This window comes from Podarcis melisellensis (assembly GCF_964234715.1).
Source record: "Podarcis melisellensis genome assembly, chromosome: 9".
Lineage (NCBI taxonomy): Eukaryota > Metazoa > Chordata > Lepidosauria > Squamata > Lacertidae > Podarcis > Podarcis melisellensis.
Genome location: NC_138541.1, coordinates 77,676,311 through 77,701,262, shown reverse-complemented (window position 1 = coordinate 77,701,262; position 24,952 = coordinate 77,676,311). Strand labels below are relative to the sequence as shown.

Below are 24,952 nucleotides of genomic sequence, written 5' to 3'. Positions count from 1 at the left end.
TGGGCCATAATAGTGGCAACAGCTGCCTTTTGTGTTAGTCTGCTATTTTAAAGGAGACTGGAAGAAAGATGCTCTTGAACATTTGATTTATTTTTGCATTTATATATAGTTTGCATGGAATGGTGAGTGTAAGAAAGGTTTCTTTTCCAAATAGAAAGTTTGGTTTCTGTTTTCTGTTTTGCACTATGGAATTTTAGGCTGGCATGGGCAGTGGAAGCACATCTTTCTGTGGAATTTCCATGGACTGGAATGATGTCCTGGCAGACTATGAAGGTAAACTTCCTTGTCCAGAAATGTGAATTTACAATATCAGAGTGCATGTCTTAAGGCTTTCATTCTGTCACCCGCCCCTTTATTCCCCTTGCTTTTTAATCACAATAAATTTGTGAGAGTGATAACCATCACCAAAGTTTGGTGTACCGTGCAAATATTATCAGGCAAGTGGTTTTGATATTAATGCAATTGTTTAATTAAAAAAAACCCTACAGAATATTAAAAGGGAACATTTTCACTATATTATTATTCCAGAATTCTCTCTTTGGTCATTTCCATTCTGATCACATTCCAGAATGGAACAACTCTATTGTATTTTTGATAACAAAGGCCAAGTTTGAACATCACATCAAACCATGGTTTGCCACAAACATATCAGTTGCAGCTTCCCACTAGCATCCAAGAGAAACAAACCACAAGCCCTGGCTTAGCATTATGTCCAAATCAAGGGTTTTGGGTTTTTTCACTCCAGATAAACTTCAGTCTGTAGCCAAGATTTGTTCTTAGCTTACAGAACATGGTTTGTTTGAGTGAAACAAACCTCAAACCTTGGTTCAGACATAAGCCAGGGATCATGATTGGTTTCTCCTGTGCATCAGAGGGGAGCAGCAGCATCCAAGGTCATTTGCTTCATGGTAAACCATTAACTGCGATTTACTGTGATGTGTGAACAAGACCAAAGTCACCAATCTTTCGGCACAAGTGCTACAACAGTCAACAGTTTTAGAATGTGCTCGTTGAGAGTGGCATGGCCAATTGGGAGTAGGATCATGTACCAGAGTAAATATTGAGGATATTTTGCTTCCCATATGCTAGCTTTTACTTTAAAAAGGGATCCTGCTTTTGTGCAGCTCGTGAATCATGGCGTCAAAATAACACTTGGGGCGACATTGTAGAAGAAGAACCAGCTCGTCCACCCGGCCACGGAATACACATGCATGAGAAACTCTCCTCACCATCTCGCAAGAGGTCTTTAATATTTTTAAACTTTTGGTATAGAATAAGCTCAACAGGATCAAATTCCATAGTTGAATTACTGGTACAGTGGTACCTCAGGTTACAGACGCTTCAGGTTACAGACTCTGCTAACCCAGAAATAGTACCTTGGGTTAAGAACTTTGCTTCAGGATGAGAACAGAAATCACGGTGTGGCAGCAGCGGGTGGCCCCATTAGCTAAAGTGGTGCTTCAGGTTAAGAACAGTTTCAGGTTAAGAACAGACCTCCAGAACTAATTAAGTTCTTAACCTGAGGTACCACTGTATATATTAATTATTAGAGCATAGGAAGCTGCCTTTTACGAAGTCATACTATTTATTTGTCCATTTTTCCCAGTCTTCCCTATTCTGACTGGCAGTGTTTCTTCTGGGTCTCAGGCAGAGGAGCTGCTCAGAGTGCTGCTGCTGCCACCACCAGAGAAGCCCACCAAATTTATCTTGTCTTGATCATTTATTTTTAACTCCCAAGATAGTGAGCTAACTTGGCCATTGAGGCAAACTCCCATGTTATCTCTTCACTCATTGCTTCAGACCCCGTATGTGATAGCCGTTCCTTACGGTCCATTCTCACTAAACCATGGTGCTATTTTCGTAGAAAAAGAGGTGCCGGAACTGAACACGAACGCCTCCCTTGTTCTCTTAGAACGGCAATGTTTCCCATCTGAGAGAGGCCAGAACTTAGTTCCAGTGAGTTCTGGCTGGAAAAAAAGCCCAGCTAAATCATATGTATCATATGAACATAAAGAATACTAGGTCCAATGGTGGTGGTTGTTGTTTAGTCATTTAGTCGTGTCCGACTCTTCGTGACCCCGTGGACCCCATGGACCAGAGCCTGCCAGGAACTTAAGGTCCAATGGTACCTTAGAGCTTAACATATTTGAGAGTTGAATCTTGATTACCGTATTTTTCCATCCTTAAGACGCCCCTATGTATAAAATGCCCCCTATTTTGTGGTACTCACATTTAAGAAAATGGGGGGAGATGACCCCGTGTATAAGACACCTCCTAATTTTTGACATTATTTTTAAGGGGGAAAAAGCCTAGCCTTATACACGGAAAAATACGGTAATTTCCAGAGGGTTTTTTGCCACTGCACATTCCCACCCTGAACATCAGCCCTGCTGTTGCTTGACCATGTGGTAAATCACTTCAGTTGTGATCCCAAAGGGCCGGCATGGGACACATGCAGCAGGGCTTTTCTGTCCCCCCCCCCCAGTCTTTCTTCAGATCCAAATATATTTTCGAGGGTCAAAGAAAGCCCTTCCATGTGCTTCCATGGTGAATAGAAAGTTTTGAGGTTTGTTTCAATGATAACCCTTGCTAAATTGATGGACTCAACTAAGTTCAATTCATTGGTTTAAATGGGCCTACTCTGAGTAGCATTTACTTGGGTGTAAGCCATAGCTTAAACTATTCCAAAATTATGTTCAGTGCCTGAACTAGATATTTGTGAGGGATTTCTTCAATTGTTGCCCGGTAACATAAGTTTCAGGTTTCCCCACATACCTTTGTTTTGATTCATTGCCCCATTAGCCTTTTCAAATATTTATTTCAAAAGGACAATAGCAGAATCTAAAAAGAAACATGAAGAAAAGCAGATGAAAGCGCAGCAGCTGAGAGAGAAACTGCGTGAGGAGAAAACGCTAAAGCTTCAGAAATTAATGGAACGGGTAAGTTTGCTGTAGTTTAGCTTTTCATGCTCCATTGTGACTCATAATCATACCTTTTGTTAGATCTTTGGGCCACACTCAAGCCTTTGGGAACAACTGGTCAATGCACATTCAGAAGCGCATTCTCCAAAAATATGCTGGTTGGATTTCAAAGGTCCATGTGTAGTGGTTGACACGGCAGCTGGGGATTTCAGAAGCCCTTTCTCACCTTAACCCCATATATTCCCTGAAAAGATTTTCCTGAGTTGCAGGGGACCCTCAGGGGACAGTGTGTGATGAGGATGGGAATCATTGACCTCCCTTCTATGTGGATGTGATTATTGTCTGCTCATGTACAATGTACTAAGGTGGGTGTGTCTCTGAATAGGAGCTCAGTGTATTGTTCCAGTCCTTTCAGCTTGAAGGTGTTCTGAATACAGCGGGCGGAATCCAGTTTGTCCTAGGGCTCTTGCCTTGCTGAATCAGACCAATGCCCTAAATAGTCCAGCGGCATCCAGATGTCTGTGAGAAGCTAGGCAGAACCTGAGGGTAACAGCCCCTCCCTCCTTGTGATTCCCAGTAATTGGTATTCAGAAGCATACTGAATATTTCAGTAGTACATTGGTGCCTTAGTTCTCAGACTTAATCCATTCCAGAACTCCAAAACCAAAGCATTCCAAAACCAAGGCACACTTTCCCATGGAAAGTAATGCAAAATGGATTAATCCGTTCCAGACTTTTGAAGACAACTCCTAAAACAGCAATTTAACATGAATTTTACTATCTAACGAGACTACTGATCCATAAAATGAAAGCAATAAACTATGTACTATAAAATAAATAAGACAGTATGGTAGATGATAAAAATTTAAAAAACTTATTACCTGCTCTGATGATAGTCATTGTTTGAATGGGGGGGGGTTATATCCATTTCTGGAGTCACACAATCAATCAGTAGCTGAACTGGGTTCCACACAGTCACAAAAACAAATTAACCAAATAAGCCTCAAAAACAAAAATGCAAAATAAACAGCAAAACAAAAGAACCAAACGTAATCCGTTCCGGAAGTCCATTTGACTTCTGAAATGTTCACAAACCAAAGTGCAGGTTCTGGTTGGTGCTGGTGCCCCGGAAACGGCGGCTGAGCCACATTGGATGTCCTTTTCCGAAAAACATTCGAAAACCGGAACCCTTACTTCCAGATTTTCAGCGTTTGAGAACCAAGGCATTTGAGAACCAAGGTACCACTGTACAGAACACTGTACTTTGTAGACCCCAAACCCGCATGCTTCCTTCCCCTCTTGGGAGCTCTGATTCTCTCCCTAACTTCCTGGTTTGTGCTAGCCATGATTTGCCCTCATGTCCAAATTAGGCAAACTATGTTTTGTGCAAACTAGGAAGGGGAGAATTGGAGCACACAACAGAAAGAGAGGAGGTAATAGACAAACCTGAGGTTAGTTTTCTACCCCCTGTAATATGATTTAGAGGAGTATTTTAATGGACCTGTTGGTGAGGCATTTTTATTCTTTAGAAACAACTCCATCTTCAGTGTCTGTTTCTGCTCTTCCAACCCTCCTTAAAGCATTTAGACTATAAATTACTCAGATACTTAAGCAATGACATCCTGTAAAATTATATTTTCCTGATCTTTGTCTGTCTTATGCAAATATTCCCCCTAGCATGGGATTGGTGCTGGTAAATATTACCTGAGGTTTCAAGGTTCATTTGCTTCTCTTACGATAAGTGAAGTGAGAGCTTTTGTCATGCTGTGTATTGCGTTATGTTAGACCTTTTAAAATGTTGACATGCATTAAACTTGGAATGATTGCCAACTCATGAAATATGAGATTTATGACAACTTTCCTTAACTCCATATTCCTCATGGTTGGTGCCATAAATGCTAACCTTGATTGAAAGACTTCACAATATCGTCACTATTCAGTTTTGAGTTAGGCTGACATTGCTCCAAGATTACTCTAAGCAGTATTTCTAATGGCACTTAAATGGTTATATTTATTGAATTGTTGGCAGAAAAGTGGAATAAAAATATCCTGAGAATTTAACACAATATAGACCTATAGTAAACCATAAATCATGATTTACTGTGCTTAATCAAATCTTGTCTACTTCATTGCTGCTGACTCATGTAGGGAGGAAATAAGCCATGATCCTGACTTAGCATTATGTCCAAACCTGAGATTCTGGGTTTCTTCATTCTCAGTAAATTATATTCTGTAGCCTAAGCTTCTTTTTGGCTTACTAATCCTCAGTTTGAATGTACTGCTAAGCCAGCCCAGAAACAAACAGCCCAGAATGACCCATTCACAGTATAGAACCATAGAACCCAAAGGTCCTCTAGTCGAACCCCCTCCCCTGTAATGCATGACAGATGGCCACCCAACCTCTGCTAAAAAAACCTCTAATAAAACCATTAACTATGATTTACTGTGATGTGTGAACTGAATCATTGTGTGTATGTTGTTAATGTAGTCAAAAGTTGCAGAATGAAAGATATCAAGGGATCTGTTGCTTTACTTACTATTTGCCAACTTTATGTAGGAAAAAGATGTGCGAAAGTGGAAGGAAGAATTGCTAGATCAGAGGCGGAGGATGATGGAGGAAAAATTACTCCATGCTGAATTTAAGCGTGAAGTGCAGTTGCAAGCAATAGTGAAAAAAGCACAAGAGGAAGAAGCCAAGGTGAGCCTCATGAATTTGGGGAAGCTTTTGGGGAGCTCCTGTTCATTTCAGTGGCTCTTGCACAGGAGAGAACTTCATTCTGGATTTTGCTCAATATTTATATTTCTCTTAAGATTGTGAATGGCCTGGGGGAAGAGATGATATCAGAGCTTTTGAATGGTGTATCCAACTATGTCCTACTCAGACAAACCCATTGAAATTAATGGCATAACTAACTTAGCTCCATTCATTTCAGTGGGTCTATTCTGAGGAGACTTAGTTTTCTTTAGCCCTATTTCTGTCTCTCAGAACATGCACGGTCCATGTGGGAGCCCTTAAACCAGGGCTGGGGAATTTGAGACCCCGCTGACGTGGTTGCATGCCGACTCCTGTTAACCCAGACCAATTGCCATGCTGGCTGGGACTGCTGGGCAGTGTGGTCCAACAGCCTCAGAAGAGTCACACATTCCCCAGCCCTGCCTTAGGCATTGTAATTAGCACGGAGATAAAACAGGACTCTTCCTCCCCTCCCTTGCCTCAGTTTCTTGTGGGCTGATGCTCATCCATTGGTCTGTTGCTTACTTGACCACTTGTTTTATTGCATATTTTTGTTGTTAATCATCTTGAGCATTTCCATAGAAAGTTCAAGGACAATTAAATACCAAAGGTTCCCTTCCTCTGATGGAAGGAGTAGTTCTGCTGGAGCAGCAGAATGTTTGGATACAGCCCAACGGTTACTTGGTTTGCTTGGCTAGTAACTGCAAATTGATGCTGTGTCATGGCAGATGGACAGTTAAGAAGCATTGTAATTGTATAAACTAATGTTTCCCAAAGTGGGCGATACCGCCCCCTGGGGGTGCTGCAACGATCCAGGGGGGCAGTAGTAGCCTTGGGTGCAATGCAGGGGGCATTGAATAAAAAATAGGAGGCAATAGAGGCATAAAGAAAGAAGAGAAGAGAAGAAAAATTTGAAAAACTGTTTGTACACATTTCGTCTGTTGTGTGAAGATACTTACTGCCAGGTCAGGTGCCGTTGTGAGACCTTTGGCTTCTTCTTTTAGCGTAACAGCTGTTTCCATCTCTTAGTTGAGAATGGAATTCTAACTGGATTTACCTTCATCCTTGCTTCATTAAGCCCGTGTGACTTCTGTAATCAAATTAACTAAATAATGTAATGTAGTTCTCAACTAAACAGATGTGTGAAAAGTGTTGCATATGCTAAGCTGCGCAATATCTGTTGTCCCTTTGCTCTTGAAGATCAAGATTAATTGGGTCAGAATTACTAGTTGAGAGGAAGTAGAGGAAGAAAGCTAGGACTTCTGCTGCCACCTTTGTCTCTTAAATTCCCATTGATGGCTGCTCACTGAGCCGCAAAATCCATTCTGTAAATGTGGTCCTCTCAGTAAACAAAGCAGAAAACCTGTCTTTTGTTTCTTCATTTAGTATCCCTGTAGACAAAGGTCTCTCATATGCGTGCATGCGTGCGTGCATGCGTGCACACGCAGTAAAAGAGATGCAATGGTGCTGTAATGTTTTCACTGCAGTAATTTTATAAGAATAATAATATTTTTTTATTATTTATACCCCGCCCTTCCCGGTTCAGGAAACCAGGCTGAGGGCGGCTAACAACAAATTTAAAACACTTAATTGATGCTCCAAAAAAACACAAAAAAAACATAAAAAACAGTATAAAGCATAAATAACCATAAAATCAAAAATCAATTTAGGGGGGAAATCCATCCAATAAACATTAGATAATCACCAGGGCTAGCTGGCTAAATGGGCCAGCGAGGAGACCAGGGGAGAACCAGCTGTGGGATCCCAGAGCAGGCAATCTTCACAAAAAGGGGAGGGGGAGGGAAGGAAGGGGAACAAAAGATTGGGCCAGGTTCAAATTGAAAGCCAGGTGGAATAGTTCTGTCTTACAGGCCCTGCGGAAGGAAGTTCAATCCTGCAGGGCCCTGGTCTCATGGGACAGAGCATTCCACCAGGTCGGAGCCATCACTGAGAATGCCCTGGCCCTGGTGGAGGATAATCTAATTTCCTTAGGGCCCAGGACCTCTAAACTATGATTATTCATGGACCTTAAGGTCCTCCGCGGGACAGACCAGGAGAGGCAGTCCCGTAAGTACGAGGGCCCTAAGCCACGAGGGCCCTAAGCCACCTGACTCGATACTCCACTGGGAGCCAGTGCAACTGGTAAAGCACTGGGTGAATATGCTCCCATGGCAGGGACCCCTTGAGGAGCCTCGCTGCAGCATTCTGCACCCGCAGAATCTGGTGTCTGGGAAACCAAGAAGCTGGATCCGAGCAAAAGAGCCCTCTCCCCTCCTGTGGTTTTTAGCAACTTGTATTCAGATACATTGCTGCTTCCTATTCAGAGAAGGCCTGTTGAAATTAAAGGACATGGCTTATTTAGGTCCATTAATTTTGATGGGTCTACTTTGGGCAGAATTTAGGTGGATGCACCTACTTTTGTTCAGTGATCCAGGTTTGGTTTAGAAGTTTCTAATTTGCAGTGGAGACAGTGGCAAGGAGGAGGGAGCCCTACTGGGGGCATCTCACCCAGTTAAAATAAGCTTGCCTTATGAGGACGACCACTCTGCCCATGTTGCCACAACAGAGCAGAGGATATTGCGCTGCTTAACAAGCAAGCACAGCTTACCAGCAGTAGCATTTAAACTTCATGCAAGAGGAGCACAACTCATATGTCAGGGCACACTATATGGGGCTATATCTCTCTGGCGTCAGGGTGAGCACAAGGAGGAAGTTTGCTTATTGGAAACATCAGGAAAGAGCAGATAGCAGAAAAAGGACAACACACATAGGAACTTCTGTATATAAACATCTTACAGCTTAAACCCACTTCAAAACTGACTCAGATAACTTGGCATTAGGAAAATGATGGCTTTCCTTATATTTGTAGAGCTGATCAGAACTCCTTGTAAGCAATTTAATTAATCTTTTGCTGTTACTTGCCAAATTAGAGTCACATAACCCCATTATTCTCTTTGGCTGTTCCAAGAGTTGGAGGCTTTCCCAGCTCACGCACCAGGCCTGTTCCCAAAGTTTAAAACATCTGAAATGGCTGCCGACGCATCAGTTGAGGCTTCTGAAATTCTGGGTTAGAGAAATTAGTCAGCAACATGGAAAGTGTTTATTTGAAAACATCAAACTTTTGCTAATAATGTTAAAGTCAGATTTGGAAACTGTGACCTTTTTTTGCAGCACATATTGTAGTGCTTAACCATTTTCTTGGTTGGTTGGTTGGTTGGTTGGTTGGTTGGTTGGTTGGTTGGTTGGTTGGTTTTAATATGGCCCTTGCAAAGTCCAGAAAGTGAACTGGTTGTGTAAACTAGTTCAGTTGGGTTGGATGCAGATCATCAAATTACTGGTGGAATTTCTCAGGTGCTGATATCCTCAAAACCAGGGCTGTCTAGCCTTTTTGGCCAGTGGGCACATTTGGAATTTTGAGAAAGTGCAGTGGGCATCAGTCAGCAAATGGCTACTGTGGGGCCCATCATAAAACAAGATGACTGCCAGATCCAAGAGAGAAGAGTACCGTAGTTCTTTTGGGCAGGCTGATGATTAGTAAAGGATCCTAGGCAGCTAAGGAGCAGAGTGCTCTGTAGGGGAAAGGCCATAGGGTCTGGTAGAGCACATGCTTTGCATGCAGAAGGTCCCAAGTCCAATCTCTGTCAAGGTTAGGAAAGACCCCTGTCTGAAACCCTTGGATTTCACTGCCAGTCAGTTAGCAGGCTTATGGAGCACCACGTCAGTTTCCTGTGCCTCAGTGAGGCTATTATTCTCAGTAGCAGTTGTTCCTTTGTCCTCTGTAATATTGTCTCCGTCTCCCTCAGGATTTAGTATAAAGCTGTCCTGATCAGTTTTGCGAGACTCTTAGCAAACACATTTTTGCCAACTGCTATGAGGTGCAACACATCTCTTGCCATAAGTCCTTCCTCAAGGAAGCCGAGACTGGGTTCTAAGAAGCCAACCTGCTCAGCCAGTGGTTTCTTTACAGTACTTTCCTCTCTCACCCTGGGCCACAACCTTCAACAGGAAGGAGTGATTTGATTTCAGGATTCTGGTTGCTGTTAATTGTCCAGAGTCTTTATGATGTTTTATATACTGCTCTTGCCCAATTTTTAAAGACTTCTTTATCACTCATATTCAAACTTTGCTTTAATTGCAGGTAAATGAGATAGCATTTATAAACACATTAGAAGCCCAGAATAAGCGCCATGATGTTTTGTCCAAGCTAAAAGAGTATGAGCAAAGGCTGAACGAGTTGCAGGAAGAGCGTCAGCGAAGGCAGGAGGAGAAACAAGCACGTGATGAAGCTGTGCAGGTATTGCTGGACTTTACAAATGCAACCAGTAATAACAGAGTCAGTATAAAATTGCTTTTAGCAGTTTCATTTGTCTTTCAAGCAGTATAACAGTGCATAAAAATAGGGCCACACTTCTGCCCCCCTGGGCTGAACTATCTGTCCCTGCGCTCATCCAGAAGTTTTTGAAAATGGGCTTATTAAAAGCTGCTTGCTTCTTGTGCTCATGTTCTGAGATTTTTAACCTGAGATGCTTGCTCTCCAGGAACGCAAAAGGGTTTTGGAAGCAGAACGCCAAGCCCGGGTTGAAGAGTTGCTAACGAAAAGAAAAGAGCAGGAAGCTCGGATTGAACAGCAGCGGCAGGAGAAGGAGAGAGCCCGGGAAGATGCAGCTCGTGAAAGGGCCAGGTAGCAACCTTGATTCTCTTAAACTCTGCTATCCTCAGCACTCTTTATGGGTCTTGGTAAAAGACAGATTCTCTTGGGTTTTTGTTAAGGTGGTCAACCTTTTTTTCTGTCAAGAGGTTGCATCTCCTCAGGGCCGTGTCAGGGCAGCACGCTGTCAGTGGTGAGGTGCAAAGCCAGCAGCAGAAGGGGCCAGATCCAAGAGTGGCCATGACCACCCCTTTCTCCCTCCATCGAAGCAAAACATCATTTGTGGAGCAGTCATGTTTCTGACATTATGTGGATGCTGTCTCTCACACAGGTTGACCTGAAGTTCTTTGCCATCAGTATCAGATTGCCCAAATAAATGATATGCTTCAGCTTTGACAAGGCTAGCTATTAACATTCTGACCTAGAACCGAGTTTCACTTGCAACATTACTACTGTAAAGTCAGGACATGCTCTACTATAGAATCTGAATGTGGCCCATTTTTTAGAGGAGAACATAATGTACCAGAAGGTATTTTGAAGGTTCTAGTTGACATAGAAACTGAAATTTTCTTTCACAGCCTCTTCCTGAACTATCCAATGTAACATTAAGTTTTGATTTGAAACTGCCCTGTGAGTAATCCGGCTAGAGAGGTGGAAGTCAGAAAGTGGTTGTTTTATATGTCACTCACACACACAAATAATGGCCATTATTTTGCTAGCTTGTAAACATGCTTTACCTGTCAGGAGAAGATTATGGAGCCCATTTATCTAAGAAATAGTGGCAGGCATTTTGTTCTAGTTCATGTGTCTGTTCTTCATTAATGAAGTTCTGTCTATGTAATATTCATTCCTGATTAAAATATTAGACCTGCAACCAAAGGTTGCAGTACTTAATGCTTTGGGAAGGTCTCAGGGGTGGAGCATCCCCCTTCTTTCTCTCTTCTCCTGACAGGCAGTTGTGGGAGGGACAGGTTGCTCTTGCCAGCGGTCTTCATAGAATCATAGAGTTGGAAGAGACCACAAGGGCCATTGAGTCCAACCCCCTGCCAAGCAGGAAACACCATCAGAGCGCTCCTGACATATGGTTGTCAAGCCTCTGCTTAAAGACCTCCAAAGAAGGAGACTCCAGTTAACCAGTTGCTTGCAGAGGGCATTTGAAATTATTTAGTGGACAATCTTCCAAGGGTCAGGGGTCAGCCACCCCTGCTTTAGGGGGCTTTTGTGAATGCTGGTAGCTTCGAGAACACTGTCCCACCATCTCGTCCTCTGTCGTCCCCTTCTCCTTGTGCCTTCCATCTTTCCCAACATCAGGGTCTTTTCCAGGGAGTCTTCTCTTCTCCTGAGGTGGCCAAAGTCTTGGAGCCTCAGCTTCACGATCTGTCCTTCCAGTGAGCACTCAAGGCTGATTTCCTTAAGAACAGACTTCCTTAAGGTTTGATCATCTTACAGTCCATGGGACTCTCAAGAGTCTCCTCCAGCACCATAATTCAAAAGCATCAATTCTTCAGCGATCAGCCTTCTTCATGGTCCAGCTCTCACTTCCATACATCACTACTGGGAAAACCATAGCTTTAACTGTACAGACCTTTGTTGGCAAGGTGATGTCTCTGCTTTTTAAGATGCTGTCTGTGGGGAGTAAATCAAGTAAATCAATTAGACAAGGAATGGCGATAAGCACAGCCCAGATTGTGATAAGCACATCCCAACCACACAGGGCTTCAAACAGGACGCAATGCATTCATGTGCTGCAATAAGAAAAGATCATTTGGGAAACCTGGCCCTTGCAAAATTTGCACATCTGCTTTTGCAAGAAAATGTCCTAAACAATATTCCTCTCTGTTCAGTGGGGCAGAAATATCAGGGAAGAGTTCACACATCCATAGTGAAAAGTAAGGCATTGTTGTGGAAGGAGTCTTGTCTGTCAGCCTGCCAGCTTGGATTCCCCCTGCCTACAACATAAATTGAATTGGTTATCAGGAAGGTTTCTGAACATTTTAGATGTCAAAGAAGTTGAAGAATACTAGTCCCATCAATTCAATTCATGCAACAACACTAATAAATGTTTGTGAGGTCAATGTAGGTGCTCTATAGTTGTTGTTGGCATCCGTCTGTCTCAGGAAACGCTGGAGGTGTGTGCATTTGGGGATGAAGTCAAACCATTGGAGAGTTACAGCGCCTGCTGTAGCTGTAGAGACCAATATGGGAGAGACATGTTTTGTTGCAGCTGGGGCAGCGGAAGGCATCCGGTTGTGCTCCTGCAGATGCACCATGGCATTTTTTCTGTCTGTGCTCCTCCCATTGGTCATCCCTCCTCTGGTCACTTCTGTTGGATACACAACCTGGCTGTCTCCAGGCGCTGCAGCCATCTCCAAGACATTTCCACACAGCGGGGGTTAATCTTGCCAGCCTTGTTTTCTCTAAAGTTGTTGTTTATATATTACGTTTTATTGAAACCAGAGGTTTCCGTGTGTGTTTTTCACCAGCTTCAGATGTCCAGTAGGTTTTTGTCTTTGAATTCTCAAACAATAAAAGGAACAGTCTTTCTCAGCTATTGGATCCATTTCTGAGCTCTTGAGGGTTGACCTGGTAATCCGCTGCCGGGAATATTCATTGTCGCAGCTGGTGTTATTTACAGTGGCCAGGAACTCTGCATAGAAAGGGTAAGCAGGTTAGGCATCCTTTTAAACCTCAAGGGAGGCATTTCTTTTGGCGCCTTGGGTCCTTTAGGCCCCAAACAAATCCTGAAGCATAAGGGTGGAGGCCAAGGGTGTTGATCTGTGTCAGCCTTTGCCTAATGCCACCTGCTGCCCTGTTGCTGATGCACTTGGGTGCTGCTTTCTATTTAGAAGTGTGTCAATAAAAGCTGCAGCCAGCTTTTAACCCAGTTGTGTGTTTTGCCCCACTTTCATCCCCACCTGCTTCTGCATTCCATTTGGAAATGGTGGGCATTCTTTCTTTCTTATTTATTTATTTATTTCATAAGCTTTTACACTGCTTGATTGTAAATCACTTTGAGATCTATATATTACAAGGTATGGGGTGAATTCTTTGTATCTTTTAAAATCTTTTTATCTTCACCCTCTTATTTGCATAGAGATCGAGAAGAGAGGCTAGCTGCTCTGACAGCAGCTCAGCAGGAAGCTATGGAAGAACTGCAGAAAAAGATCCAGCTGAAGGTAGAGCCTGAAAATTAGTTGCTATTTGTGGAGTTCTTGTCTTTATCTCTGGCATTTTTTGTTTAACAAAGTGATATCAGGACCGAGTAGAAGAAAGCAGTTGTGTGACAGAAGAAAGCTGCCTGCAGAACATGCCAAACATGTTAGCTCCCTCTCTGGTTTTCTGGTTTTGGTCAAACTTCTCTGGCTTCTCCTTCTTGTGAAAAGTTAGTTCTTCCTTTATTGTCAAATCTTGAAGGTCTTTGGTCCACAGGTCAGCGAGTCTTGAGAACCTGCTTCCCAGTGTTGGCTCACTAGGCTTTTGGGCAAGGCCACCACATGTGGAAGTCATAGGCGTTGCTGGAAGATAGTCAAACACCAATTTGTCCGCCTGCGAGTATTGTTGCAAGCGTTATAATGATTCTGTACTCATTAAGCAACAGTGATTCAGTATGGAGACAAAAGATGGGGATGGGAAGCAGATCACAGCAAACAGAGCTTTGGGTGTTGGGACTAACAGGAAACATTTAAAGGGATTGCAAAGTGGGGAGAGGCAGGCAGGATGGAATAAATAAGGCCAAAACTAACCTAAAATAAAGCTAAACTCTACCTTTAATTTATTGGAAGGTATGTGGCATTGAGAAAAATTGCATCGCCATTTCCCCAAACTATTTGTTTATGTTTAGGATTTTCTGAATTAACTTGCTATTTCCAGTAGTGCCATTGTTTTACACTGATTTGATGTCAAGCCCTTTAGCTGTGTTTTTGACCACTGTTTACTACTTCTGATTTTGCTCAGCATGATGAGAGCATTCGGAGGCACATGGAGCAAATAGAGCAGAGGAAAGAAAAAGCAGCAGAGCTGAGCAGCGGAAGACATGCAAATACGGACTACGCCCCTAAGCTTACACCGTATGAGCGGAAGAAGCAGTGCTCACTGTGCAATGTCTTGGTGAGCTTATAATTCTCTTGAGTTTGTGCAGACTGTGGCGCATGATCTGCTCCTTCCTTTTTCAACAAACCTTTTGAGTGGAGATAGTTATCCCAGTCTGTGTATATATTGGATTTGAAATTGTTTTTACATCTGAAAGTGTTTTTAATTGGGCTGTATCCAATAGCAGTCCTACTCTGAATATACCCTTTGAAATTAATGAGCAGGTTGACAAAGTTAGAGTCATTAGTTTCAGTCCACCTACTCTGGAGTATACCTTAGTTGAATTGACCCCACTATTTTTTATTGCTATATGAAATTGGTTTTATTGCAGATGTTTTTATTGGGAAATCACTTTGAGATATTTGGGGGGGGAGAAATTAATAAATGGAATTAAATAAATTACCATGCAACATCTCAAACTATTGTAGAAGAGTAGCTTAAACTAAGAAGTGTTTTGTGAGACAGGAAGGTCCCCTGTTTCGATTTCACCTCAGCTGGTCCTTAGGCCAGCCACTCGATTCCCCACTCCTTCTTCCTCTCACAAGTGTAGGTGTGCACACGCACAGACAGGTCATCTGCAAGATGGCAATAATAATAATAATAATAATAATAATAATAATAATAATAATAATAATACAATGATACTGGCCTACGTTACAGAATTGTTCTAAAGTTGCTTTGTTTTGTTTTTTGTGTAATATTTCCGCTAGCAATGCAACTCAATTTTTTTAAAAAAACAACAACTCATTAATAACATTATTTAGATTGAGTAATCAATTTTGCCTATGGGTAAGACAGTACTTCTGAAGCAAGGAGTATTTTTCATTTTTAGATATTATATGTGTTTATAATGGAAGGCAAGTTGGACAGCTCCCTCTTGTGTGGGAGAAAAGGAGGACACATACACTGCTGCCTAATTTAATGCAGGACTCCTCTTTGCACTGTACTTTACTCAGATTCTTTTTTTAAATCCCTTTTCAGATTTCCTCAGAGGTCTACCTCTTTAGCCATATTAAAGGTAAAAAGCATCAACAAGCAGTGAGAGAAAACAGCAGCATCCAAGGACGGGAGCTTTCTGACGAAGAAGTGGTAGGTCTTCATCTGCCAATCTTCCACTGTTGGTAGTTCTTGTTTTCCAATTTTTAGCAAGTAATATTCGGACGGCCGTTGTGGCATACAAAAATAATTTAACATATTTCTTGGGCAATTCTAAACCTGTCATTCCAAGAAGAAAGGCCTCTGGTTTCTTAATAAATGTATATTTCAACTTTTTTTTCAGTTCATTATAAATCTTCTCCCAGAAGTCTTTCACTTTGGGGCAAGTCCACCACATATGGAAAAAAGTACCTTCTTTTTCTTTACATTTCCAACAAAGGTTATCACTGTTGTGATAAATCTTTGCTAGTTTTACAGGGGTCAAGTACCATCTATACATCATCTTCATAATATTTTCCTTTAACATCGTACATGCAGTGAACTTAACCCCTTTCCTCCATAGCCTCTCCCAATCCTCCATCATTATGTTATGTCCCACATCTCTTCCCCAATCAGTCATAACCGATTTAACTTGTTCATCCTTTGTATGCCACTCCAACAACAAATTATACATTTTAGACATATTCTTATCATTAGTATTTAACAACTCCGTTTCCAATTTGTTTTTTTCTGTTGCAAAACCATTTCTCTTATCCATCTTATATAATTCATTAATTTGATAATATTGCAACCAATTCACTTTATATTTAATTTGTTCAAATGGTTTTAATTTAAAACCTTCCTGATCCCCTAACAACAAATCTTATTAGCTCAACCATTTGTTTTCCATATTTAACTTTTGGGGGGCCTGTGCTTCCATTGGCGAAATCCATTTTGGTGTTTTTCTTACTAAGAGATCTTTATATCTAGTCCATATATTGTACAACACATTTCTAATTACATGATTCTTAAAACCACTGTGGGCCTTTATCTGGTCATACCATAGATATGCATGGCATCCAAATCGATTATCCAGTCCCTCCAAATCTAACACATCATCATTCTCTAATTGAATCCAATCCTTGATCCAGCAGAAGGCAGCAGCTTCAAAGTATATCTTCAGGTCTCGTAGGGAAAAAACCCCTCTTTCTTTTATATCTGTAAGTAATTTATATCTAATTCTAGGTTTTTCCTCCTGCCAGATAAATTTAGACAATGCCTTCTGCCATTGTTTAAAACATTTAACATTATCAATGATTGGTAGAGCTTGAAATAAAAACAACATCTTCGCCAATACATTCATCTTAACCACCAATACTCCGCCCATCATTGAAAGTTTTAGGTTTGACTATATCTCAAGATCTTTCTTGATTTCATTCCATAATTTTTCATAGTTATCTTTATAGAGATTCAAATTCTTTACCGATAAATTCACACCCAAATATTTAACTTTTTTCACAGAAACAAGGCCTGTCCTTTCAGAAAGGGTTTTTCTTTCCTCATTTGCTAAGTTTTTTCCCTAAAACTTTGGTTTTGCTCTTGTTTAATTTAAATCCTGCTACCTGCCCAAACTCTTGAATCAGCTCCAGTGCTTTTACTGCACTGGTTTCTGGATCTTGTAAAGTTAAAACCAAGTGATCAGCAAAGGCTTTTAATTTATATTGCTTGGATCCGACTACAATGCCTTTAACCTCCTCCTCTTTCCTCAACATGTTTAGCAGAGGGGAAAGCAGGCACCCTTGCCTGGTTCCTTTCTCAATTCTGATTTCCTCTGAGACCACATTATTAACTATGATTTTTGCTTTTTGTTCAAAATAAATCTCATTGATACCATTTAAAAATTCCTGGCCAACCTCAATTCTTTCTAGGTTTTTCATCATAAATAACCAAGAAACATTATCAAAGGCCTTTTCAGCATCAATAAACATTAACATTTCTTTACAATTTCTTTTCGCTTCCAACCTTTCTATTATATCAATTATATTTCTAATGTTATCTTTCATATGTCTCCCAGGCAGAAATCCTGCCTGGTCCTTATGTATATAATTTGATAGAACCTTTTTAAATCTATTGGCCAAAATGTTTGCGAAGATTTTATAGTCCACATTAAGTAATGAGATTGGTCTATAATTTTTTACATCAGATCTATATTGATCTATTTTTGGAATCAGAGTGATAAATGCATCTTTCCAGGTTTCGGGAGCTTTGTCCCCTCTTAAAATCTTATTACACACATCTGCCAACAGTTGAATTAGCCAGTCTTTCAATATTTTATAATATTTTGCAGAAAGACCATCCAGTCCCGGGGCTTTGCCTAACTGCATCTTATTTATTGCCATCTCAACCTCCTGTCTTGTAATCATGCCATTTAGTTGGAATCTTTTATCCTTGGAATTTTCTGCATTTCATTCGCTGCAAGAAATTGCTCAATTTTATCCTTATCTTCTTTACCTTTTTTATACAGCTGTTTAAAGTATTTCTGAAAACATTTTCTTATATCTGCAGGGTTTTCCATAGATTTTCCATCAGATACAATGTTTGTAATAGTACTTTGCTTCTGTCTCTTTTTTAATTGCCAAGCCAACAATTTCCCACATTTATTCGCAGATTCAAAATTTCAAAATTTTAGGTCAGAAATTCTAGATAGATAGATAGATAGATAGATGTGGTTTGAAAGTCTATGGGAATGGGGACTATTTCTACCTAGAATTTACACATCCAAGGAATATATTTGTGCATCACTTTTACTTCTGAAATGAAGCACAAAGCAGCTGACCCAAATTTAGAACAGGTTTTACCCCTGCCAAATTTAATGTCCTTTCATCAGAATTACTGCAGGGCAGATTTGAGGGCAAACCATATTCAAAGCAAACATGTCTGTGTGGTTTGAAGGAAGTTGAAACTGCTACTCATGCCCTATTACATTGTCATTACTACAAAGTTATATGCTCTGCGTTTATCACTCCAGTCATGCAGCAAACCCCAAGCAGAACTGATGATTATTACTTAAAATACTTAATAGGAGACAGGAAACAGAGATTACATTAAAAGTTGCTAAATTCTGTGCTGCTGCTATAAAATTAAGGAGACAAGCTTTGAATGAATCTAACAGCTGATGTCTTAATATGTTTTAAATTAGTGATTAGGGTTTTAACTTATATATCTTAGTTGTTTTATATCTGAGTTATTTATTGTGTATTAGCTCATAGAGCTTAATTTTAATCTATTTATGTTTGTATGCTCTCTGTTGTTGTATAGGTTGCATTCTGGTCAGTGACCAAAATAAATTGATTTGATTTCAAACTCTCTTGTTTTTGTTACCACCAAGAGATGTACCATATTTTTCACTCTATAGGACGCACTTTTCCCCCTCCAAAAATCAAGGGGAAATGTATGTGTGTCCTGTGGAGCGAATGCAGGCTCCTTGGCTTCAGAGATAGCAACGCAAAGCCTCCGAAGTGCAGAGGGAGCGCTTCCTCCGCGCTCCGGAGACTTTGTGTTGCTTTCACTGAAGCCTGGAGAGCGAGAGGGGTCAGTGTACACCGACGCCTCTCGCTCTCCAGGCTTCAGAGATAGCTGCCTGAAGCTTGCGGAGCGCAGCACGAGTTCCCGCTGCGCTCCGCAGGCTTTAGGTTCCTTTCTCTGAAGCCAGGAGAGCAAGACTCTCCTGGCTTCAGCAGAGAGGGAGAGCTGCACAGCGCCCCTTCAGCGAAGTGGGAGGAGAAATGGAAGGGGCTCCATTTCTCCTGCCGCTTCGCTGAAGGGGCGCTGAGCAGAGAGGGGGAGATTTTTTTTCTTGTTCTCCCCCTCTAAAACAAGGTGCGTCCTATGGTCGGGTGCGTCTTATAGAACGAAAAATACGGTATGTTGTATGGAAATGCTGTTGAAATGAAATGTTGTTTGGAATGCTGTTGCATTTGTTCTCTGTTGCTTTTTATTATTCCTGTTACGAAACTCTTCTTGCAGTCGGGATGTTTTGTTATCATGATTTTGAGGATAGGTTGCATACAAATGAAATGACTTGGGGTAAGATTTCAAAGCACAGGGGTGAATAATGTGTTTGTGGGTATTCTTTGTTGTTAGTGCTTCCCCTTTTTATTTTTAATCAATGAAGGTAGGAACACACTATTCCTACTTAAAGTTATTGCTTGTCATCTCCAATGTCTTCATATTAAATGACCTTTCTTCTTTGGCATATAAGATTTTTATTTATACCACCTCTGACCTAATGAAATTTCACCTTTCACCTTGTGCACTTGACACTTCAGGTAACATACAGTTGATCTTTGACACATTTTTCTTTTAAGCCCTGTGCGCATAATAGCTGCCTGCTGAGAAGCAAAGGCCCTTTGCTGGATAGAAAGCTCAATGGGGAGCTTCCATAGGGTTCCCTGAGCTACCAAAGGAGCCAGCAGATTAGGTGGTGTTTATCTTGATCAAGAGAAAATCCACTGACAAAGAGCTGGCCGATTTTTAAAGTTGTTTCATTAGCAATCATACAGCAATGCCATTTGAGGATTGTCATGATCTGTTCTGTAGATTTTCATCCAGGGCAGGGGGATAGGATTGCTGATTTTGTTCTTTAGATTAGTTTTGGATCACTTGTTTATAAAAGAGGCGTAAAAATGGTGACTGTTAAGAATCCTTCTCCTAAACTCCATTATCTTTTTATTGTAGCTTGTGCTCCTTGGAACTTCATTTTCTTTCTTTGATGTAATCTCCTGTTGTACGTTTGAGTTTTATGGGACACAACAAGCTGCCACATACTAGGCAAGACTATTTGTCCACCGGGGCCCATATTGTCCGCCATGACTGGCAGCAGCTCTCCAGGGTCTCAGGCAAGGCTATTTCCCGTCACCTGGTACCTGATCCCTTTAACCTTCCTTTCTGACCATGTTTCAACTGATGCCATATGGTCTCTCTTTACCTTTTCTGTGCTTTGAGCCGCATTTTATCCTGCATGTGCATTGCAGAGGGTTGGACTAGATGACCCTTGGGATCCCTTCCAACTCCACAGTTCTATGATTTCATGTTCCTTAGGGAGTCAAAAATACATTGGATCTGAATGGAGGGCATCCTGGCTTAGGACCCAGCAGAGGGCAGTGGTAACGTGTGTTGCTCTGGATTGCCCAGAAACAATATTATGCTTAATCTTCTTAAACCATCTTAATAGCATACAAATCTGCAAGCATCCAGCACAATGATTACACATAAAAAGTGGAAGCATGAGCCTCATTCATAGTACAAAATGCTACTTCATGTCATGCAGAAGTTCTGTTTGGTTGTAAATCAGTGTTTGACTGAACAAATGAGAATGTGCTTTCTTTAAAAAATGAACTACTAATGGAGAGGTTGATTAAAGTAATTGATTTAAATAGAGGCTTGGTGATACAATTTGTCTTGATTTTAAATCAATTCTGAACACATGAACTCTGATCTAAGCTGGAATTACACTAGGAGTAAAAGGCCCAGTCAGCTGATACTGGGGGTTTTTAAGTAGGAATTTTTTGTTACAGTGTCCCAAGGAGAACTCTTCTGTAAAGTTTCAGAGGACCAGCTTTGGGGTACCGGAATCTGTTGCAACTGTCACTGTTTTCTGGGATGTTCTTGCCTGGCTCCAGGCTTTGGAAGGCCCTGGAGCAGGAGGCTGCCTGCCCTGGCCCTCCTCCCTGCCATTCTCCCTGCCATTCTCCCTAGCTGCTGCTGCTGCTCCTTTTCTTCTCCTCATCGCTACCACTGGCTGGCTTGCCAGGCAGAGCACCAAGGAGCAGGGGGTCTGCTGCTTCTCCTTACTGCCACTGTTGTCTGGGCCAGAGTGAGAGGCAGCTGAGCAACCCATCTGGGTTGTCCTGCTTCTCACCGTATATTGTCTTCTCGAACCTAGTGTGTTGTGCTAACATATAGTGTGGTGGGTGGGGGAAGAAGGGGGTTAGAGTTATGGATGGACTGAAGATGGGGGGGGTAGGTTATAGAAAGTAGCCTATATATAGTTATATAGATGTTTGTTTGGGGTAGCTTGGACCATTTGGCTCCCAGCCGGTTGGTCCTGTGTCTCAGCTGGCATGGATGGCCTTGTTTGAGAACAGGCCGTCCCCTCTTGCGCTTGTGATGGGGGTGGGTCATTGAGATGGTGTCAAGTGCCTTTGTGGTGCTTGTGTTGGGTGTAAAGTTTATAAACAATATTGTCAGTATTGTTAACAACACTTTTGGTTTGTTGGAGTATTAGGGTAGGGATGTGAGTGTTGGCACGCTCTGGTGCCACCGTTATGTTAGATATTTGTTGGATTTTAGCCTATTTGTTGATTGTTTTATTGGGGTGGGGATGTTGCTTTAGTTAGTATGTTTGCCTTTTTCTGTTTGCCTTTTTTTTTTAACCTGCACATTTTGTTTGTTGCATTCATGTGGTGGGTGGAGATGAGGGGGCGGGTGAGCTCTATTTTTGTTTATGTGCTTATTTTTTGTATATAGTCATTGGAACAAGGGGTGCATGTGGTTGTGGGGGTTGTTGAGGGATGGGTGGAGTTGGGGAGAATGGAGGAGGATGAGATAAAAGACAAGAAAGAAGAGAGAGCGCTATTGAAAATGGTTAGGGAAGTATGTTGTTGCTGTTTAGTCGTGTCCGACTCTTCGTGACCCCCTGGACCAGAGCACGCCAGGCACTCCTGTCTTCCACTGCTTCCCGCATTTTGGTCAAACTCATGTTAGCAGCTTCAAGAACACTGTCAGCCATCTTGTCCTCTGTCGTCCCCTTCTCCTTGTGCCCTCCATCTTTCCCAACATCAGGGTCTTTTCCAGGGAGTCTTCTCATGAGGTGGCCAAAGTCTTGGAGCCTCAGCTTCAGAATCTGTCCTTCCAGTGAGCACTCAGGGCTGATTTCCTTCAGAATGAAGAGGTTTGATCTTCTTGCAGTCCATGGGACTCTTAAGAGTCTCCTCCAGCACCAAAATTCAAAAGCATCAATTCTTCAGCGATCAGCTCTCACTTCCATACATCACATACATCACAAATGGAAGAACCATAGCTTTTACTTATAGGGACCTTTGTTGGAAAAGTGATGTCTCTACTTTTTAAGATGGTGTCTAGGTTTGTCAATGCTTTTCTCCCAAGCAGCAGGCGTGTCTTAATTTGATGGCTGCTGTCACCATCTGCAGTGATCATGGAGCCCAAGAAAGTAGAATCTCTCACTGCCTCCATTTCTTCCCCTTCTATTTGCCAGGAGGTGATGAGACCAGTGGTCATGATCTTCTTTTTTTTGCTGTTGAGCTTCAGACCATATTTTGCGCTCTCCTCTTTCACCCTCATTAAAAGGTTCTTTAATTCCTCTTCACTGTCTGCCATCAAGGTTGTATCATCTGCATATCTGAGGTTGCTTATATTTCTTCCGGCAATCTTAATTCCGGCTAGGGATTCATCCAGCCCAGCCTTTCGCATGATGAATTCTGCATATAGGTTAAATAAGCAGGGAGACAATATACACCCTTGTCATACTCCTTTCCCAATTTTGAACCAATCAGTTGTTCCATATCCAGTTCTAACTGTAGCTTCTTGTCCCACATAGAGATTTCTCAGGAGACAGATGAGGTGATCAGGCACTCCCATTTCTTTAAGAACTTGCCATAGTTTGCTGTGGTCGACACAGTCAAAGGCTTTTGCATAGTCAATGAAGCAGAAGTAGATGTCTTTCTGGAACTCTCTAGCTTTCTCCATAATCCAGCGCATGTTTGTCCCTGGTTCCTCTGCCCCTTCGAAATCCAGTTTGCACTTCTGGGAGTTCTCGGACCACATACTGCTTGAGCCTTCCTTGTAGAATTTTAAGCATAACCTTGCTAGCGTGTGAAATGAGTGCAATTGTGCGGTAGTTGGAGCATTCTTTGGCACTGCCCTTCTTTGGAATTGGGATGTAGACTGATCTTATCCAATCCTCTGGCCACTGCTGAGTTTTCCAAATTTGCTGGCATATTGAATGTAGCACCTTAACAGCATCATCTTTTAAAATTTTAAATAGCTCAGCTGGAATACCATCACTTCCACTGCCTTGTTATTGCTTTCCAAGGCCCATTTGACTTCACTCTCCAAGATGTCTGGCTCAAGGTCAGCAACCACACTACCTGGGGTGTACAAGCCATCCATATCTTTCTGGTATAATTCCTCTGTATATTCTTGCCACCTCTTCTTGATGTCTTATGCTTCTGTTAGGTCCTTACCACTTTTGTCCTTTATTATGGTCATCTTTGTACGAAATGTTCCTTTCATATCTTCAATTTTCTTGAACAGATCTCTGGTTCTTCCCATTCTGTTCTTTTCCTTTATTTCTTTGCATTGCTCGTTTAAGAAGGCCTTTTTGTCTCTCCTTGCTATTTTTTGGAAATGTGCATTCAATTTCCTGTATCTTTCACTATCTCCCTCGCATTTTGCTTGCCTTCTCTCCCCCTCTATTTGTAAGGCCTTGTTGGACAGCCACTTTGCTTTCTTGCATTTCCTTTTCATTGGGATGGTTTTCGTTGCTGCCTCCTGTACAGTGGTGCCCTGCAAGACGAATGCCTCGCAAGACCGAAAACCCGCTAGACGAAAGGGTTTTCCATTTTGGAGGTGCTTCGCAAAACGAATTTCCTATGTGCTTGCTTCGCAAGATAAAAATGTCTTGCGAGTTCCTGCAGGGGTTTTTTCCTCCCCCCCCCTTTTCCCAAGCCGCTAAGCCGCTTAACAGCTGATCCGCTAAGCCGCTAATAGCGCTAATCCGCTAATGGGCTTGTTTCGCAAGACGAAAAAAACCGCAAGACGAAGAGACTCGCGGAACGGATTCTTTTCGTCTTGCGAGGCACCACTGTATAATGTTGCGAGCCCCCATCCACGGGGAAGTGTGTGTGTGTGTGTGTGTGTGTGATCTTTTTATTTGTTTCTGTATTGAGAGGGGGAGAAAGAAGTGGAAAAGAAGAGTGTAATAACGTGTGATTTAAAAAAGCAGGAGAGGGGGATGAAAACGTAGGGACTTTAAAAAGTTTAAATCAATATTTAAAATGTTGAGGTGTTGGAATCTAAAAAATAAAAGGTAGAAATAAGATGTAGTGAGAGTGAAAGAGCAGACGACTTTTAAATGAAAAAAATTTAAAAGGGGAAAAATAATTTAAAAGATAAATACAGTGGTATATAAATATATATACAGTGGTACCTCAGAAGTCAAATGGAATCTGTTCCAGAAGTCCGTTCGACTTCCAAAATGTTCAGAAATCAAGGTGCGGCTTCCAATTGGCTGCAAGAAGCTCCTACAGCCACTCGGAAGCCGCGTCGGATGTTCAAACTTTCACAAAGCGGAACACTCACTTTGGCGTTCAGAAGCCAAAACGTTTGACTTGCAAGGCGTTCAGGATCCAAGGTACAACTGTATATTAAAAATTAAGAAGGGATAAAAAAATATATTTTAAAAATGAAGAATAGTAAAAAATAAGTGAGTAATTATAGTAAATGTGTAACAATGAATTAAAAAACAAAAACTGATGGTTTTATGAAATAAAAGGGGGTTATTTATATAATTAAAGAATGAAGAATGTATTGGTAGTAATTTTGACTCATGGGCAGTTTTTGATT

General features: G+C 41.6%; 1 protein-coding gene across 1 annotated transcript in view; it reads left to right on the top strand.

Annotated features, from left to right (window-relative positions):
- SCAPER (S-phase cyclin A associated protein in the ER) overlaps nt 1-24,952 on the top strand; it is a 211,624-nt gene that overhangs the window by 60,674 nt on the left and 125,998 nt on the right. Inside the window, exons 12-20 of the mRNA XM_081925815.1 lie at nt 198-273; nt 1,125-1,242; nt 2,828-2,939; nt 5,479-5,619; nt 9,794-9,949; nt 10,194-10,336; nt 13,398-13,479; nt 14,258-14,410; nt 15,374-15,481. Coding sequence (XP_081781941.1) covers nt 198-273; nt 1,125-1,242; nt 2,828-2,939; nt 5,479-5,619; nt 9,794-9,949; nt 10,194-10,336; nt 13,398-13,479; nt 14,258-14,410; nt 15,374-15,481 — 1,089 coding nt within the window. The remainder of the gene's footprint in view (nt 1-197; nt 274-1,124; nt 1,243-2,827; nt 2,940-5,478; nt 5,620-9,793; nt 9,950-10,193; nt 10,337-13,397; nt 13,480-14,257; nt 14,411-15,373; nt 15,482-24,952) is intronic.